This window comes from Podarcis raffonei, chromosome 1, assembly GCF_027172205.1.
Source record: "Podarcis raffonei isolate rPodRaf1 chromosome 1, rPodRaf1.pri, whole genome shotgun sequence".
Lineage (NCBI taxonomy): Eukaryota > Metazoa > Chordata > Lepidosauria > Squamata > Lacertidae > Podarcis > Podarcis raffonei.
Genome location: NC_070602.1, coordinates 105,520,079 through 105,539,896, shown reverse-complemented (window position 1 = coordinate 105,539,896; position 19,818 = coordinate 105,520,079). Strand labels below are relative to the sequence as shown.

The window sequence follows — 19,818 nt, the reverse complement described above, 5'->3', positions numbered from 1 at the left end:
CAGGAAATCACTTTTCTTCTAGCAAGGTAATTTGGCTTCCATTCTTGCAAAAGAGTATTACATTTCATGCAGATCAGGAGAGAAATTATTTTTATTATTGCAATTTCATACATGTAAAGATTTTTAAGGAAGTGGTGAATGGTGTATTAACAAAAAATACTGTATCTGATTAGCAAAAAATACTGTGTCTGTTTGACCTATCTCTTCCCCCGCCCTTGTCTGTGTCACACTGGTACCCCCTGGTATGGGTAACGTTTGGCCTCTTAGCATCTTATAATCACATCCCCAGCAAATGCTCTCATGTGTTTCCTTGCCTACAGCTACCTTGCTTGGACAGCTCATGCTGGACCAGCTTGCTTCAGTATGGCAACACTTTGGCCTCTACAGCATGTTGTAGTGGTTAGACACTGTATTGGGAAGACCTAGGTTCAAATTTCCACTCTTACTGATCCCAGACCACTCCTTGTCTCTGATTAATCTACCTCACAGGAATGTTCTGGGTAAAATTAGGAATGAGGGTAGTAGAGGAGAATTACGTTTTCTGCTCTGTGTTCTTTGGAGTATGCATGGCATAAAAATGTAATAAATGCTTGAATTTCCATTTTAGATTTTGGGGACCAATGACAGAGGTGTATAATTAAAACATTACAGTATTCTCCGCAGTTAGTTGAAGTTTGTCTGAAGTATGTTAGCATGATTTTGCGTGGTAAGGTACTGAGAGATAAAAATTGTCATCTCTATATATATCTATTTCAGGCTCTATTCTTGTGAACAGTGTGAAAATTGCCTAGTCAGAGATATGAGCTGCTTACATTAGTTGTGAAAATAATATATTTACTTTTAAAAATGCAACTGATTAGCAACCTCTCAGTTTTTTAATTAATGCTCATCTGCAGGGAGCATATATAAAATTGTTGTTCATATAACACTTTATAACCCACAATTTTAACACAATACATATGAAATGTATTTATTTGTAAAACAAACCCCAAAAACAAACCCACCTTCTGGCCTTGTTTACGTCATATACTCCCAAGGTGTTTTAATATTGCATTGAAACAAACAAAACCTATTCTGCAGCAGCTGATCAAATAACAATATAGGGCGGTATTTGTGGACTAGTTTGTGAGTCTGTGTTAAGTATTACCTTATACACACATTTTCCTACCCGGGTATCACTTCTCTGGTATGTGACAGACAAACACATACATGTTTCATCTCATGTAATGAGCATGAAAGTGTCATTTATGTGAACTTGTGATGGGTTAGAAGCAATGTTACTAAGGCATTATTCCAAATATGTATAGGACAGTATGTGGAAATAATGTTTTGAGAGGTCAGAGATCCCTGACCCAAAACTGGTGTTTGAATGGAGTGGATTTAATTAGGATTGTTTGCATGTTCAGCTGGACATTGATCAGCATCTTGGCCATGACCAAGAACCCCGTTTGCACAGGGTTCCCAGTTGAGGGGAGAACTCAAAAGTGCGTTCAGCTGAACGTGCAAAAATGTTCCACCTAGGACCATGCCCCTTGAATGCAGAAGGGTTGAGGATGGTGGCAGGGCCAGTGCACATGCCTTTCCACATGGTTGCGTCTACACAGTTTGGAGGGATGCCTGACTAGGCCTAGTGTGTTTTCATTTGCTGTGACTGGATATACACAGAACACTGCTTTCTTCTGCAGAAGTGAGAGCGCATTAGGAGAGCACATAAGGAAGCAAAGAAGAGTGAGAGGTGCAGCTTGAGAGCAACCAAAGCAGGATTTTAACTGAGACACGGAGACTGTCATCTTAAACACTTACTGGAGAATAAGACCCATTGAATTTCAAGGGGCTGCCTTCCAAGTAAACATGCTTATCCTTACATAGTGTGTGTTTGAAAAGCTGCCATTTGTGACTTGCAGATGTTTTGAGCCCTTGTCTTCCTCCAGACTGAAACTGCAATAATACATTTTGGTGGGATCCGTTTTACAAATCAAAACCACCTGGGGCACTCCTAATAGAAAATTAAGTGTCCATACAAACACTTGATGTAGAGGTGTGAACGGTAGGAATGGTTATAAAATGGATTCCCCTCAGAGCTGGTATGCAAGAGGAGTGTAAGCAAATCCTTGGTTCATATTCCATCACATACTGGGGGCAATATATAGGGATAATGATAGAGGCCTACATTATAGGGCTGTTGTCATGATTAGTGAATTGAGGAGAACCAGTAAAGAACGCTTACATATATATGCTGCCTATTTGTGACAGGGATATTGATTCTTCCTTGTTTATTTAAACCCTTGTGTTTCAACTTTACTGTTTTATATGGCAGGAGTACAAAAAAACCACGAGTCTCCTGAAGTTAAAATATGAGATGCCGGTAATTCAAGGGTAATTCATTTCGTCAGATTAACTACTTGAGTGGATACTTACAGATTTGCTGGAGTGAATAACCTGTAGGAACTGCCCTACATTTTTTAAATACAAGAATTGAACTTTTAGTTTGGATGCTCTCCCTCAGCTTCTTGCTTTTTCTGGAAGAAAAAGAGCAAATCAGCCTCTGCTTGCAAATACAGAAAAAAGAGAGCAACCTATTTTCAGGTGCACAGAAAGAGCCTGGGGAACATGCACACATACTGCGCTGCAATGTTTGGCTTAAATTTTCTAAATGTATTCTTGGCGTAGTCTATCATATTTGCAGATGGCCTACTCTCTGGGGACTTGCTGCAACCTTTTTAAACTTGCTCTCCCTCCCCCCCTTTATTCTTTTACGATTAGCCTGCTGTCCCCCCACCAAGCACATTATATTGTCTTTCCCTGCTTATATTTGTATTTTTGGTGGATATATTTAATGAACAGCTGTGCATCTGAGTCACATTGCAAATTATCCAATTTCTCTCTCTCCCCCCCCCCTCCATACCAATAAGATAAACATCCCCCTCACCCCCAGCTAACTGAAAGAAAAATACTGTCCGGGATGGGAGGTGGAGGAGAAGGAGGGAGGACTATAATGTATGAATTTCAAACATAAGGCAGTTTTGTGGGCCAATATTTTCTGGCTTCCTCCTGGTTTAGCATTTGTTTAACCCTGTAACAGCAGAGTGAGGGGGAAAGCAGTCAACCTGACAAGCAGTAAGCTTGCTGAATTTTTGCAGAGATGAACACTGGCTGACTGGCAACAAAGTGTTTTGGGTAGAGGGCAGATCACCAAGAGAGGTCTACCTCAGGAGAATGGTTCAAGTATTTCTCATGACTTTATTTTTTCATTTTTGAAGTATTCTGCCTGATATTAAGCCTTTGGAATAATTTCAGGGTGGCAGAAGGGGGGGGGGCTTAAAACTTACATTTTAAAAATGGACTTGCCGCTCATGAGATTAGTCATTTGCAGCCTGCCACCCTTCATATTTGGTTGGGATTCCCAACTCCCATATTGTTTTTGACACTCGATTAGAAGCCGCCCAGAGTGGCTGGGAAAACTCAGCCAGATGGGTGGGGTATAAATAATTTATTATTATTATTATTATTATTATTATTATTATTATTATTATTTATTGTTTGTTTGTTTGTTTGTTGTTGTTGTTGTTGTTGTTGTTGTTATTTCCATCATGGGCAGCAGTCAAGGGTAATGGGTTGTAGTAGTTCAACAACAACAGATTGAGGGGAGGCTGCTGTATGCTGTACCCGCCTTCTCTTCAAAAATTGGTGGGCAATATGGGATCAATAATACAGTGGGAACTAGGGGACCTGCCTTCCAGAATGTGCAGCTGTCCTTGGTGAAGTGAGAAGAGCAGGGACCCTTGGGATTTCCTCTACAGGCCTCTCCGGCCAGCTGCCATGTTTCCTTACAAATTCAAAAACAAAGTGTACCTTGACTTACCTCATTCCTCTCTTTTGTAAAACCAAAAAAACCAACATGCCCCTCTTCTGGTTGATTATCGTCCATAAACATGCAAGACACACAGATAGCAACTGGTAACTTCTTGGAAAGAGGAGGGGTGGAAATTCCATCAGCTAGAAATATTCCTGCCCTTCTATTTATGGCATCAGTTCCTCTGTAAGTGTGAATGCAACGCATTGTTAACACATTTTAAGTATCTTGGTGGTTAGACCAGCATGTCCTTCATCTACATCGCCTTACGGTTCCAAGGGTTGCAGGTGAAAGGGCTATCGGGGCCCCTGATAAAAATGGACAAAAGTTAACGAAAGAGCTGATTGAAGACCTACTCATGTCTTGCACGGTTTGCAGCTGGCTCAGCATCGTAACTACCATAAGTGTTGTGTGCGTGTTTGTGTGTGTGTGTGTGTGTTGAGCTGTTGAAATGTGAGGGGGATGCAGCACGAGAGTCTGGCACACACTATTATTATTATTATTATTATTATTATTATTATTATTATTATTTGTTTACTTTAGCAGTGCATTAGCCAAGATGACAACATCTATGGCAGAGCTGTATGTTTTTTCGGTGGAGTGATCCAGGTCTTAAATTTCCTTAGCCAGCAACACACAGGCCACATTGCACAGTTATTTCACCTTAACTGATGGTTTACTTTGAAAATAATAATCTTTATTTACTTACTTACTTACTTACTTACTTACTTACTTACTTACTTACTTACTCACACATACATACTTCACCTATCTGGCTGGGTTTCCCCAGCCACTCTGAGCAGCTCCCAACCAAATATTAAAAACATGATAAAACATCAAACAGGGAAAAAATTCCTTAAACAGAGTTGCCTTCAGATGCCTTCTAAAACTCAGATAGTTGTTTATTTCCTTGACATCTGATGGGAGGGCATTCCACAGGGCGGGCGCCACCACCAAGAAGGCCCTCTGCCTGGTTCCCTGTAATCTCACTTCTTGCGGTGAGGGAACCGCCAAAAGGCCCTCGGAGCTGGACCTCAGTGTCTGGGCTGTACATTGGGGGTGGAGATGCTTCTTCAGGTATCCTGGGCCAAGGTGAGGAATGAGAAGGAATATGAACTCTTTACACAGGAGTAGTACTCTAAACCCAGTATTGTATGGCCATACAAATATTAGAGAAGCAGTTCTCTCTTTCCCAGGGTGCCTATCTCTGCCACTGTGTGTGTGTTTACTTGCACTTTAGGAAGTGAAGCCAACCAAAGTTCTGGGGTATGCCCACATAGACACAGTGAACATGTGTGCACATGATATGATTTGTTATTTTATGGCAGTCAACAACTGTTTTGGGCGCATTTGCAAACTGAATAACCTGCCTGCTGCTGCTCCTCCTCATTTATTTAAGCCCCAGCTCCCCCCCCCACAGGGACTCAAGGGAGTTTATAGATTGGTTTTGCGTACCACCCACTATCAGCTGTAAGATTTTTTTTTTAATGATATCATAGAAATATCCCAAACTTTAATACTTTAAATAATAATTGATGATAGTAAATCAAACACAAGCTTTTTTGTCTGGACCTTTCTTCCTTGTTTTAAAAAAGGGCAGCTTGGAAAATATTGATACACATTTTGATGCTACAAGAGAGTACAGTTTGTGCTGCATTTACCACTCCAGGGGTAGCGTTTGGGTTTAGAAAACAGAGTTTAGAGTGGGGGTCAGCAACCTTTTTCAGCCATGGGCCAGTCCACCGTCTCTCAGACCATGTGGTGGGCCGGATTATATTTTGAAAAAATAATAATGAATGAATTCCTATGCCCCACAAATAACCCATAGATGCATTTTAAATAAAAGGACACATTCTACTCATGTAAAAACACGCTGATTCCCGGACCGTCCGCGGGCCGGATTGAGAAGGCGATTGGGCTGCATCTGGCCCCCGGGCCTTAGGTTGCCTACCCCTGGTTTAGAGGGTTCCCCCCCAAAAAAACCCTCTTAAAGCTGCAATTTTATACAATTTTCTAACTGTATCCAGAGGGATAGTTTTTTTGTAGTCTGTAACTGAAAAAAGAACAAAGCAGCATTTTAAAGGCTAAACAAATTTATTACTGCATACGGTTTTGTGGACCAGAGTCCACCTCATCATACGTCCTTGCTTCATCAGATGGAAACATTGCTAGCAATGCAAACAAGATATATAGCTTTACACAAAGCTTAGAGAGTTGACGAAACAAGTTACTCAAAACCTTTGTGTAGTGCAGACATATAAGCCAACACAGTGAGGCAATACTAAAGGTTTAGCTTTGGTAATCTTGCACAATTGTAGCTACTGAAGGTTGTTTGCTAATCTTCTAAAACAAAATCATTCATAGATTTGTGTGTGCAGAGATATCTAAAACGTGATGGGGGGAGCCAAATGATAGCAACAGTGCTGTTTTTCTTGTGAGGAATGCCACTATCTAATATTTGTGTCTTGAGTGACGTATGCAGCTTGGATTCTAACGTCACTTCATGAATGGAAAGCGAGTGGCCGTCGCAGAAGGGTCTCTTCTGTGAGCACAACACTGTTTCTTTTAACAGAAGCCGCTTTTGTCAGAATCCAAGCCTTGAGACTTGAAAAAGTGTTTGATATAAAGTAGTCTGTTATGTTTTTTGGGTGTTTTTTTTTTTTTTTGCAATGTGTGTAGAAAACTAGTTTTGATTAAGAGGCCATAGCAAGGTAGAGGGGAAAAATTGAATGTGTGCATTCAAGATGGGTTTTATTGGACTGCTTGTAAGTCTCTCCTGGGAGGGGGTGGGTGGGAATTGTACGCACACAGATAGGAAATCAAAGCTGGGGAAGTAATCCTGTTGGTTAGAGTTGGGGCGCCTCTACTGAGATACTATATCTAGAGGTTGTGTCTATTAGGAATAGAAAGCAGGACTGAAGGAATCTCTCAAGCTTCAAGTCTTGGTTCATTGCCCCCTCTTTTATATCTTTGACCCCCTTCCTCTTCCCTCTTCCCTCCTCCCCCAGCCTGCTGCAGAAGAAGGCTGCTCAATTAACTGATGTCCAGAGGGTTGTGTTTCTTCTCCAAACATCCATAATTCTAATCTCCCGTTCTTTAACAATCATCCTTTCCAATGGCTTCCTTTTTATCTAAGGGAAAGGTAGCGGCGGAACCTCACTTTTTTTTGTCTGAAATTCTTGGCATCTCTTTGCGTGGAGTTGGTGTGTGTGTGTTTAAAATCAATAGGCTTTCTTTCAAGGTTTATTTTTAACCAGCTTGAATTAACAGTCTTAACAGTAGATCCTGCCTTCTCTGAGCAAAATGGCAGCCAGGAAGAGATCTTGACATCCCTTCCAAAAGTTTCTTGGTGGGCTGTCAACTGCCTAGGCAGCGTGTTGGCTTGTTTTAGAAAACGTCATACAGTAGAAAGGAGCTGGACTCTCTTTTTGAAAAATAAGCGTTTTAGTTTATCTTTGTTTTCTTTGGAACTAAGACAAGAAATGTTGTCGACCTTCTTGTTTCAATTCTTGCTTAAACCATTTGTTCTGATTAAAAGGAAGGTTATTGATAAGACAAATAGTATTTCATTCCATATCCCTAGGACAGAGAATCTGAATTTCAGGCAAGCTGATGTTGCAAATTCCTCCTTATTCTTTTTGTTGCTGTTCTTACGAAATCTGTGCAGCAACTTAACAATGAAAGCTGTGTTGATAATTTCTCCAGGTGCATAAAAAACACAATTAGTTTGCATTTATTAGCCTGGTTCACACAGCACAGTAAGCTAAATTATGATTTACCAGTACCATGTAGTTTTGGTGGCTTCCGGATATGAGTTTCCACTCCTTTTGTTCCTCCCTTGACCTTTTAGCTTGGTGCAGTGGCAACTAGCTATGGTTTGGCTTAGTGTGTTCTCCAAATCCAGGATTGTGGTTAGTCTCTTCAATGTTAGAAATTTAGATATATAAGCTAGGTGCCAAATGGCAACTAAACCTAGGTTACGGTTGCCACACCAGAATGGCTATTTGCCAGGGGGTTGGACTAGATGACTCAGAGTAGCCCCAATGATCATCAGCGGACTTAAGTCTGTTCATTTCAATGGGCTTACTCTGAGTATGATTTACATTGGGTATTATTACCCATTGTGTCTTAGTTGGTAATTATTTGTGCAGCATTTGAAGGAACAGCATTTAGACAGCATATAGGCCAAAGCCTGATTGGTTTTAAAGAGTCAAAAAAGTATTGCTAGATATCTTAAACGAAAATAAGGCTTTCTTTCACAAATTTATTATTATTATTAAAGGAATTTGCACGACTTTTGCTATATCAGTTGGGTTTGCACTGAAATCCCTTGTATCTCCTTGGACTCCATATTTTGTTTGTAGTCTTTCTAATATAAATCATTAATATATGTTACTATAGTTGTTAAAATGTATATTGTACAGCATATGGATGGCATGCCTGATCATAGCTCCTAATCACTCTAGCCAAAGCCATGCATCTTTTAACCAAAGAGGTTATATCTCTCACTTGCTTACTTTCCTTTTGGATGGATCCCCTATTTAACTTCGCAATCAGGTGGGCAATTTGGTGCATTCTGTAATTTTTTCAATACTTTCTTCACCAATTTGTGCCTAGAAAGCTGAATGAAGTCTGGAACCACTTTTACATGCTGATGTTCTTTCTGGGATGTGACCTTCGGAGAACACTCAAATCTAATCGCCATCTTCTGGAGTTCATTAAAAAAAGCTGCTCTCTGTGGAGAGGAGGAAACAAATAGCAAATTCATTTCTGACTTGATGTTACAGGAGGGAGGGGAAGATACAAGAACTAGTGTGAACAGAGAAAACTGCCTTATACTGTACAGTATATATTTAGTTCACAGTACCTTTATGGACACGGGTGGCGCTGTGGGTTAAACCACAGAGCCTAGGACTTGCCGATTAGAAGGTTGGCGGTTCAAATCCCCGCAATGGGGTGAGCTCCCGTTGCTTGGTCCCTGCTCCTGCCAACTTAGCAGTTCGAAAGCATGTCAAGGTGCAAGTAGATAAATAGGTACCGCTCCGGCGGGAAGGTAAACGGCTTTTCCGTGCGCTGCTCTGGTTTGCCAGAAGCGGCTTAGTCATGCTGGCCACATGACCCGGAAGCTGTACGCCGGCTCCCTCAGCCAATAAAGCGAGATGAGCGCTGCAACCCCAGAGTCAGTCACGACTGGACCTAATGGTCAGGGGTCCCTTTACCTTTACTTTACTTTTTATGCCGACTGGCAGAACTCTCCAGAGTTTCAAACAAGGGTCAATGCCCGGTCTTTTTGGGTTCTCAACCTGCAGCCTTTCGCATGCAAACCATGCCCTTTGTCACAGAGGTAAGGCCTTTATCTGAAAATAGAAAGTGGGAGGGCTGTGTTCTTGTTTGTTTCATGCCTGAATGTTGTGGGGAACAGAGGAGAGGTAGGTGCTTTTTTTGTTTTGTTTTAAAAAGTAAACTGTGTTTGAATTGTGTGGGGAGTATGGATTTGGGATGGGAGCTAATTTAAGGCCTATCTGCCCTTGCGCTATAAAAACACTTAAACCACTGCTGCTGGGGTATTTTTATAGTTGGGACATCTGTGGCTTTGTGAAGTAATTACACAGTGACTTGTGGGTGGGTTGTGAAGGTGAGTGGGACTTGTTCACGATGGATGCAGTTTTGCCATCTTCCTTGCCAAGCCCCCTTCTCCTCCTCCCCTTGAGGTTCTATGCAGTGCTGTCATGCAAGCAATTTGGGAAGCATAGGAGCTAATTCAAACAGCATCAATTTGCTCTTATCCCGCCAGTGGTTTTCCAGTGCTGACAGAGATGTGTGTGCATTTGTCGAGCTCCTCAGGGAGAGATACCGTATTTTTCGCCCCATAGGACGCACCGGCCCATTGGACGCACCTAGTTTTTTGGGGGGGGGGATAAAGGGGAAAAAATTATTTCCCCCCCAGGTGCGCTGCGCTAAGCCCGAAGCTTGGGGCGAGCGGAGCTCAGCGCGCCCCAAGCTTCTGGGTGCCGGCAAGGTCTCCGCTAGCTGTGGGAGAGCCGCGCGGCTCTCCCAGGGCTAGCGGAGCGCTGCGCTAATCCCGAAGCTTGGGGCGAGCAGAGCTCAGTGTGCCCCAAGCTTCTGGGTGCCGGCAAGGTCTCTGCTAGCCGTGGGAGAGCCGTGCTTCGCTAATCCCGAAGCTTGGGGCGAGCGGAGCTCAGTGCGCCCCAAGCTTCTGGGTGCAGGCAAGCTCTCCGCTAGCTGTGGAAGAGCCGCGCGGCTCTCCCATGGCTAGCGGAGCGCTGCGCTAATCCCAAAGCTTGGGGCGTGCTGAGCTCAGCGCACCCCAAGCTTCTGGGTGCAGGCAAGCTCTCTGCTAGCCGTGGGAGAGCTGGGTCTCCCACGGCTAGCGGATAGCTTCCTGAAGCCTGGAGAGCGAGAGGGGTCGGTGCGCACCGACCCCCCTCGCTCTCCAGGATTCAGCGAAAGCCTGCATTCGCCCCATAGGACGCACACACATTTCCCCTTCATTTTTGGAGCGGAAAAAGTGCGTCTTATAGGGCGAGAAATACGGTAATAATTTATTATGTGCATCAGAAAAAAAGAAGGCACAGTGGCTCTCAGCCCATCTTATGAGAAATGAGAGAGAGCACTTTTCTCAGTCTGGATTGTGTGAGAAAGGGCGAAGAGCAAGGGCCTATCCCAATTCAGAGCTCACCGACTTGCCTCTTAGAAATTGTGTCTGATAAGATATAGCTAGCTGTCATAGTTTTTGGTGGGGTGTGCCCTCCTTCCCCAGAGGCTATGCTAAGATCACTGGTGCAACAACTCACGAAAGTCACACTTCTTTGGAACTGCTTTTGTGGAATGACATCTCTGACAGATACAGATTCCTCTCTTCTCCCAATTTTAACTTTCTAGAACAAACCGATGGCTGTCCAGATGTTGTTGGACAGTATTGACTGATAGAATATTAATGCCACATACAATTCAGCATGGCTTCCTACTGGAGTCCTTTTTATTGATATACTGGGTCGGCAAGCTGATCACCTCAAGCAATACCAGACATTTCGTTTGGAGCCCTAATAATACATGCTTGTGTTATTGAAAACCCATTTCTAGAACTTCAATTAGCACTCTGAAAAGTTAGGCTAAATGGTTGGTGGCAAATGAATCCCCTTTGATACCCATCCTAGAGCATAAATATCTCAAACATTTGGCTAAATATTGCCAATATTTAAAGGCATTTATAGACTGCACAGTTTATACAAGACTAGTGCGCCTCTCACATAGAAGCAGATACTGGGCACGCTGCAACTTTCCTGGTTTTCTTCAAATTAGATACTTCACTAGTTGAGATAGCAGACCAAGTTGGCTGGATTGTCTATAAAAGGCTGGCTGACATGGGACATGTTGTCAGAAAGATTAGTTTAACAGAATCGGCAGTTAGTGAAAAAAGTAAAGAAGACGAATCTGTTGCAATATGGTGGCCTTTTACTTCTTATGTAAACAAGAATGGACATTTACTGCAACCTACAATGAGTCAGGTTACATTGCGTAGGGCATATCTAAATGGCTTGCATTCTGTTTACGAACATTTGCTTTTATTGGGACATACTCTCTGAATTCTATTCTGAATCACTGAGCACTTGCTCAGATATTCTGTGATATGAACTTTTGTAATACCACTCCAAATGCTGTTGTAGATAATGTTCTTTGTTTATATTGTTTTTGGTTTGTTGTACATTTTTGACAACTCAGTACAATTTTCCAGTAAAATAAATTATTACATGCTTGTGAAAGCCCCTGTTCATATTACCTTCTGTAGGATTGGCTGGTAGGGCTGGGTGATAATCTGGTTTTCATCATTGTGATATATCATCAGCTAAACATTGTGACATATAAATATATCACAATATCTGAAATAAGGATGGAACTACATAGAGGTGAATGGGGTAACGTCCTTGCTACCTAGACAGAGAGAGGTGGGGAGGAAGCAGCAGCCGAGGAAGAGTAAGATGCTGGAGCGGGAACCCCCACACCCAGAGTCTTATAAGGAGAAGCTTTCTCCTCCCTATACACTGTCTCCCAAACCCCATTTTGAGGTGACTCCTCACCCTTTGGGGAAAGGACCCAGGGAGGGGAGGGCAGGAGGACCAATGAGCTCTCCTTGTCCTCTTTCCACCTATTGGGGAGAGGAGGAGAGATGAGGAGCAGCCAAGGGTAGAAACGAAACGGGAGCTTGTTCCCACTTGAGCTGAAGTGGAGCAGCCAGAGAGGGGAGACGGAGGGAGCAGGACACTTTGGTTGTGGGGGAAATGCCAAGGCTGCGACTGTTCATCCACTGGAGGGAAGGGGAGGGGGAAAGGAGCTGAAAGGAGCAATTTCACTCTGAGCAAAGGGGAGGGGAAAGGGAAGGCAGGCCAGGCAGCCACCTATCTCACTCTTGAGGCTGGAACTCTTCCTCCTCCAGACGAAAGGGGAGTCAGAAGGGAAGGCAGCAGACAGCGATCTCATCACTCCCTGGAGTTTTGAACACGGTTTGTGATATATTCCCAGGTCAAATATTCTGATACTGTCGTTGTGATGTGAATTTCAAACCGCTTTTGGACTTATGTATTTGACTGGAAAAGGCCAAGGATATGTGGACATGTATACTCCCTTTTTGACTTGTGAACACACTTAGCTTTTCGGTTCAGGAAGAAGCCTTTTTTCTTCTCTTTTGCCCTTGCAGAATCCACCCTCTTCCGAAGGCTCTTGAAGTCTGTCTTAAGAGATCGTTGTTGAAAAGAGTTGGGGTCTTGGTAAATCCAACAAGTGGCAATTGACGCTCAGGCAGTTGGCAGTGTTAATCTTAGGTATGCAGTTGAGTCAAGTAGTTCTCTCTTTATTTCGAAAGCAATAATCTTTTTTTTCCTCCTTTTCCCTAGGTCTACAATGATAAATGGACTTCTGCTTATTCCTCTTCTAGTAATGGTGTCTTTTCCTTCACCCAGCATGGAAGGTAAGTTATGAGGGGGGTATAAAACCTGGGTTGGTTTTAGTGCCTGACGAGTCACAGAAGGACTGTGGCTGTTCATCAGTCACAGGGAGCAGATGCCACGTTTTTGCATACATTCTTGTATGGGGCAATCAAGAAGCCAAGCTGTTGGGAGGAAAAGTGCAAATATGGAGCAAGGAAGCCAGAAACTACAGGATTTTTGTGTGTGTTGTAAATTTTGGAGTACAGTAGTGGGTACCATAAATTTGGAGAGGGAATAGAGGACAAAGAGTGTTTTCCTCCCTCTGACTTACTCACTCTACCACCCAAGTACTTTTCTTCTTCTGCGGCACACTTGCTGTCTCCTGAGTGTGAATATTTGTGAGGGAAGGGACAGAAAGTTCTTACAAGGATAGGGGTTGCACACTTGCTTGCTTTGCTCACCCCCCCCCAATAAATCCCTTTAGACACAGTTGGGGAACCTTTCTGGCTTCATGGGCCAGATTTGAAACCTGTAAATCTCACAATTTAATGATAATAATTATAAAAAAATATTATCTACCCTTCACCAGACTCTCTTATTCCACCACCCTCACATTAAAAGTAGGAAGGTATCAGCATTAAAGCTAATAAGAGAACATCTGTTGGTTGCCTTTATATATTTATGTAATGAATCTCATTAGATGGCAGAATAATGTCTTGGTTGACATAATCTGTACTAGCAAAAATATTAATCCCCCCTCAAAGCCCCTCTAGAGTATCTCTATCTATGCATTTTAAATCTTGGGCAAATGCTTCCTCTTCCACCCTATCCTGGCCCATGTTCCAGTTTGATAATTCCTTATAGACTTCGCCCTTGTTCATATTTTGTTTCTCTTTCCATTGTTCGGTTCATTGTTTGCTTCATATAGAAGTGTGGGTGAATAAGTAGGTGTGTTGATGTCAGATCCAAAGGGAAGAAAATGAAAATGAGAACAAATTTATTTCCATAGTGGCTGCAAACTGTTGACAAGCCCACTTAGATAGCTGACAGTGTGTGGTTCCTCATTTATGTGGCACCCAGAGTAAGATTATTCATTATGAACCTGTTGGTGAATCTCTTGCTGAGATGTACTAAGATTTCTGAATGAAATATATGTCTGCTTTTGCACCACTGCACACTGTAGGCTATGGTTTCATTGCCCATAGTCTTTCCTCTGGCCTCCATATATGCAAAAGGAAATTCTGCTCTATAATGTGACACCACTGTGCTAAAGTCTCTTTGGCTTTTAGTCCTTTTAGTTCCCTGTTGCTTATCTGACAGATTCTATTGTGTTTGTATTTCTTCTTTTAATTCTTATGTTTACTGTATGCCACCTTGGAAGGGTTGTCTCAAAATATTTTAAATACATAAATGGTACTAACTTGAGTTAGTAGAGAGAAGCATAGGTTTGGTTTTTGTTTTGGGGGGCGGGGTTTGCACATGAACTTCTGCTAGTCTTTCCTAACTTTTATAGGGAGGCTACAAAAAATGATTGCTGCTTCCTGAAATTACCCCCTGCCCCATCTTTGATTTAGAAGGTTATATTATAGCATGATCTTCTCTACAGGAACTCCCTTCTACCACCAACTTTTTGCTTGATTCTATATTTGGAATTGGAAGATGCTGATAGAAAGGTTCAAAAGCTGCAGAGAGAAGTAGATAGACTTACGGAGATTTCCTTCTTTCTGCGTGAAAGGAAAGTTAATCTCTGCTGCAAAACCTATGGTCACGAGTATACACAGAACAGGACCTATCACTCTGGTGGTATTCCATAGCTTCCCCCAAGTAATTTTGGGAGTTGTGGTTAAGGGTGTTGAGAGTTGTTAGAAGACTAGTATTTCCCTTCCAGAGCTACGCTTTCCAGAGTTCCTTCTGAAGAGGAATTGCCTGTTAAACAACTCTGGGAATTATAGCTCTGAGAGAGGACATAGAATCGCCACATATGGCCACATACAATTGTGTATGTTACCTCAGCAAACGGAACGGCACACATTTCAGAAATAAAACGTTGGCTTCTTCTTCTTTTTTTAAATCAATTTGTTAACATTTTATGTATTTGTGGTTTAGCTACTTGGAAATTAAATACATTGCTGCTTTTTAAAAAAACACACCAGAGGGATAACCCTACCCATGTTCTAAATATTATTTTTTAAAATGTACAGTGAATAATGTGTGCATGCAACATTGCTTTAAGAGAGCTGGTGAATTTCAAGATGAGTGGGATTATTCCCCTTTTTATTACCCTGCAGTTGGCCGTTCTAGTATGATAGAACTTCTCAAACAAAATGAGGGGATTGTAGCTGTGGACTCTTGAGTGCTGCTGCTGTAATGATTTTCCTGAAAGAGAACCATTTGGGGAGGAAGATGAGGTAATTCAACCTCAGTGTGCCTGTCTAGCTGTATAAATAGATCACTGACACAACACCATTTTTTTTCAGCTGCAAAACTGAGAGGAAAACATGTCCCCAAAACTGAAGCATTGAACACTTGGCCTGTCCTTAAAGTTGGGGTAGAAAGTAGATGGAAAATGTGGATCAGCATGAGTCAAGCATCCCTTCCATGTTTTGTTTTTGTCTTGAGATGTTCAATTTTTTTGCGTGGAGAGCTGCTTTCCTATCTCCCCTCCCTTTCAATTAGTGATAGGACTTATGCTTTGCCTGCAGACTTGCTTTGGTCAGAGGTGAACATACAGGCGAAAGTCTTTGAAAGTCCCAAGAACGTCTTGTGGAACCCATTATGCAGTCTTTCTGTTATCTGTATAGATTCTTCGTGCTTGAAAAGCCAGGCATTACTTGACCTCAGTAAGAGGCACTATTCTGTGGGTTAACAAAATCCAACTCAGCTCTTTAAAGCTTGGATCCTGAGTTGCTATTTGACTACAGCCCCTGTCAGCTCTGCCAGTACAGCCGAAGCGCAGAGAGACAAAAATCTTCGTGAAATTAATAATAATAATAATAATAATAATAATAATAATAATAATTATACCCCGCCCCATCTGGCTGGGTTTCCCCAACCACTCTGGGCATCTTACAGCACATAAAAAATTGTAAAACATTAGACATAAAAATTTCCCGATACAAGGTTGCCTTCAGATGTCTTCTAAAAGTCAGATAGTTGTTTGTTTCCTTGACATCTGATGGGAAGGAGTTCCACAGGGCGGGCAGCACTATTGAGAAGGCCGTCTGTCATCTCTTGACAAGATGTCAAGGAGCAATGCCAGGAAAACTATTTCAAAAGAGTGAACTGGTCACAAAAACCATCATTAGGGGGAGATCATAGCACTGTAGAGTTGGAAGGGACCCTGAGGATCATCTAGTCCAACCCCCTGCAATGCAGGAATATGCAGCTGGTCCATACAGGGATCAAACCTGCAACCTTGGCGTTATCAGCACCATGTCTAACCAACTGAGCTATCCAGGCTCATAGGAGATAAAGGATTTTAACACAAGTTAGAGCTATTCTTTAGAGATGGCATGAATAAATTAGTTCATATGTCTCAAGGTGCGAAGCTTGCTTTGCTTATAAGGTGCTGTGGGACTTTGAGCAACTCCTATGGGAAGGGAAAGCCCCAACCCCGCCCCCTCCAGATTCAACATATCTGCATTTGGTCCAGGAACTGGAATGGGGTCCTGCTACCCACCCACCGGTAATTCTTATTGGTTAGGACCATGGCTACGCTTTTTGTGGAGTCCATTTGAACTCTTAAGTAAAATATCTAGGACTTGTAGCTTCCCAGGATGTACGCAGCAATTGCTTTTGTGTGGAAGTGGCCTTATCAACTTCTTGGAAAACTAGCCTATTGAGACTGCCCTGGCCTTGTCCTTTATCTTTCTTTCCATTTGCAAGCAAGCAGATGTTTGTGCGGGTGTTTTCTAAGAAGTGCATTCTGTGCACAGGGAGGAAATTTATGTCTGTTCTGAATAAACTGGGGGGTAGTGGAACAATCCATGACATTTTACAGGGTTCACCCCCCTCCCACACACTTCCTTTGTTGACATCTTGGCCTTGGGCCTTGCAACATAACTATGGCCTATGTGCTCTTGCCTTGTTAGTTTTCTTAAGTTATATCATTTTAAGACTGGGTTGTTGAACTTTCTTGTTCTCTTAGGCAGGGTGAAATAACGAAGGGACCTCAAATATATTTATAGTGTGCAAGAGCTCTTCTTAACATGCTCTTGTCCATATAGGCACTTATTTACCATACAGCCCTATTTGGGACATAGTCTACTTGGTTACATCCACGCGATACATTTAAAGCACTATTATACCACAGTAATGGTTAACCCTGGGAACTATAGTTTGTTAAGGCTACCAGAAGCCTATCCTGTGTGTGGTCAGCAGACTTGGAACTACATTTCCCAGGTTTCTCCATGAATATTACACATTACACCTTGGTGCCAATGTAGTATATGTTGCAGTTAATGCTGCTGTTTGTCTGGTCTGGTCAAGATTGATGAACTGTCCATGAATATAGTGCTTTAAATGTGTGGGGTGGTCCTTTCCTTCCCTCCTTTTTTATTTTTTAAAGAACATCTGGTCTTTAACATGGTGGCAGGAAGCTGTAACAGCTACTGGCTTCCACTTGTGATTTTCATGCCACTACTCTTTGGAATGTGGTAACTCAAACAGCCACATAACTTGTCTTGACCCAGCATCTGAACTAATAAATGCCACACAAAATTACACAGTGGACATTGCAAAGCCCTATTACCCTAGCAGTTATGCTATGACACAGCTTGTAGCATTCATGCACACTTTAAAAACTTATCCTTTTTGCTTACGTTCATTTTTTGTCTTGGCACACACTCTTGTTTTTCCTGTGTATTTACTGAATGTGAAAAGAGTTCCCAGTTAGGGAATAGTGACAAAGCAGAGTAGAACATCTTGCCTAATTTGGATTAGGCCTGTTGTACCCTTTTAATAGGGACACGGGTGGTGCTGTGGGTTAAACCACAGAGCCTAGGACTTGCCGATCAGAAGGTTGGTGGTTTGAATCCCTGCGACGGGGTGAGCTCCCATTGCTCGATCCCTGCTACTGCCAACCTAGCAGTTCGAAAGCACGTCAAAGTGCAAGTAGATAAATAGGTACCGCTCCAGTGGGAAGTTAACAGCGTTTCCGTGAGCTGCTCTGGTTTGCCAGAAGCGGCTTAGTCATGCTGGCCACATGACCCGGAAGCTGTACGCCAGTTCCCTCGGCCAATAAAGCGAGAGGAGCGCCGCAATCCCAGAGTCGGTCACAACTGGACCTAATGGTCAGGGGTCCCCTTTAAACCTTTACCCTTTTAATCTGTAAAAGCAGAATCTCCCAGTTGTGTTTGAACTTCACCGTCAAATAAATGGGTGGGGAGAGAAGAAGGTTCACCCTAACCCTAAGGAATCAGAAATATCCTGTGGAAGTTCACATATGAATTTTTTTTAACGTGTAAAATTGTTTTGTTATCAAGAGAAAATTGGCTTTGAAAGATCACATTGGTTCTCTTGTGGGTAGATGTTTCGGCAGCTTTTGTGCACCTTTGGTCTGGATGGCTGGCCAAGGTGTTGAGGGCCAAGATCAAAGGGTGGGGGGAAATGTCATTATCTAATGGTTCGTTATGGTTATGTTAAGATCATTGCCATCAATTCCTGTTTGTGAGCTTCCCATTTGGCGTTGGATCAGCCACGATGGCGAGCAGGATGCTGGGCTAAGAGAGGATCTTGGTCTGATCTGGCAGGGCTCCTCTTACCATTGGTGAATGCATTTCCTGTTCAGAAATTCTTATATCCTTCATAAAATGCAAAGTTATAACAGAGACAAAGTGGTTATGCCCATCTCCCTTCCTGTGTGGCAGCTTGCCTCCTAAGCCTGGGAGTGGGAAATGAGTTTGGTTGCAGTGGTATGTTCCCAAGGATGGGTTTGCAGGAAGGAATTGGGTTTTTGGTGGTGTGCCACCAGTCTTCCCAAAAGTCTCCTTGCCTGAACTTTGGCTAATGTTTGCAGGTCTCAAGACAATGTTAGGAACAGTATTTTATAATAAACTGATGACTGTAGCTCAGTCTCTCCCAAATGAATAATTTGTATTTAATGCATAAATGTTTGCAATCCTGGGGTTGTTGATTTTCATCCTACCCACCATTGCAATCAGACACCAATCCAGATCTAATGATTAGAAGAAGTTGTTAGATGGCCAGAATTTTCTATGGATAGATCAGACCCCTCCCCCCCCCCCGATATCAATACCTGATCTGTTGCACATGAATTCAGTTATCATGAAAAGACTTAGAACATATGGATGCCTGAACTGTGTTCTAATTACTCCCCAGCTTGAGATGGATATTCCAATTTGTGTATTGAAATGGAGTGGAGGTGCCTTTCTCTAGATGAAAAGTGTTTTGGAATGATGGGTGGTGGTAGAACTGCCGTTAAAGAAAACAACAACAGCCCATTTGAATTACAGGCTGTATACTCGAAAATAAAACCTGTGCTGGAACTGAAAACCAGGGTCCATGCTGTGAATTATTTTTAGATGCTGCTTTGTGCAATTAGCTTTGTTTTGCTTAGTGACCATATGCTATTTTCCCCCTCCTGTTTAAGCCAGTATGGCTGCTATTAAAGCTAGATTGAAAAAGAAAGAAAGAAAGAAAGAAAGAAAGAAAGAAAGAGAAAGAAAGAAAGAAATTGCTTTGCTTTGCTAACAAGACAAGTTGACTTGAATGGCTTTCCTTTCACCATTTCCAGAGGATGCTCAATCATTTTGTTATATAAAAATATAACTGTGCTAAATATCTGTTTCGCTTCCAGCAATATTCTCAATGTTTTCCAAATGTGATATATGTGTCTCTCTGTGTTTAAAAAACTACAAAAAAATTTAGAAGCCTAGTTATGTGCCTTGGTTGGTGTGGCAACTGATCTTGCGAGGTATTGAACAGTGGCTGAAAGAATTTAATAGCTGGAGCTTTAGGGCATAATCCTGGAGATCCTTTTGGCTAAGAGACTGTATTATG

At 42.3% G+C, this 19,818-nt stretch overlaps 1 protein-coding gene across 2 annotated transcripts in view; it reads left to right on the top strand.

Annotated features, from left to right (window-relative positions):
• The window catches only part of ACVR1 (activin A receptor type 1), a 69,658-nt gene that overhangs the window by 24,909 nt on the left and 24,931 nt on the right, over window positions 1–19,818 (top strand). Inside the window, exons 1-2 of one of the 2 annotated variants that reach the window (XM_053407359.1) lie at window positions 12,245–12,394; window positions 12,766–12,839. In XM_053407359.1, coding sequence (XP_053263334.1) covers window positions 12,773–12,839 — 67 coding nt within the window. In that variant the 5' untranslated portion in view covers window positions 12,245–12,394; window positions 12,766–12,772. Of the gene's footprint in view, window positions 1–12,244; window positions 12,395–12,765; window positions 12,840–19,818 lie in introns of those variants that run through there. The other variant, XM_053407349.1, reaches the window with a different exon arrangement.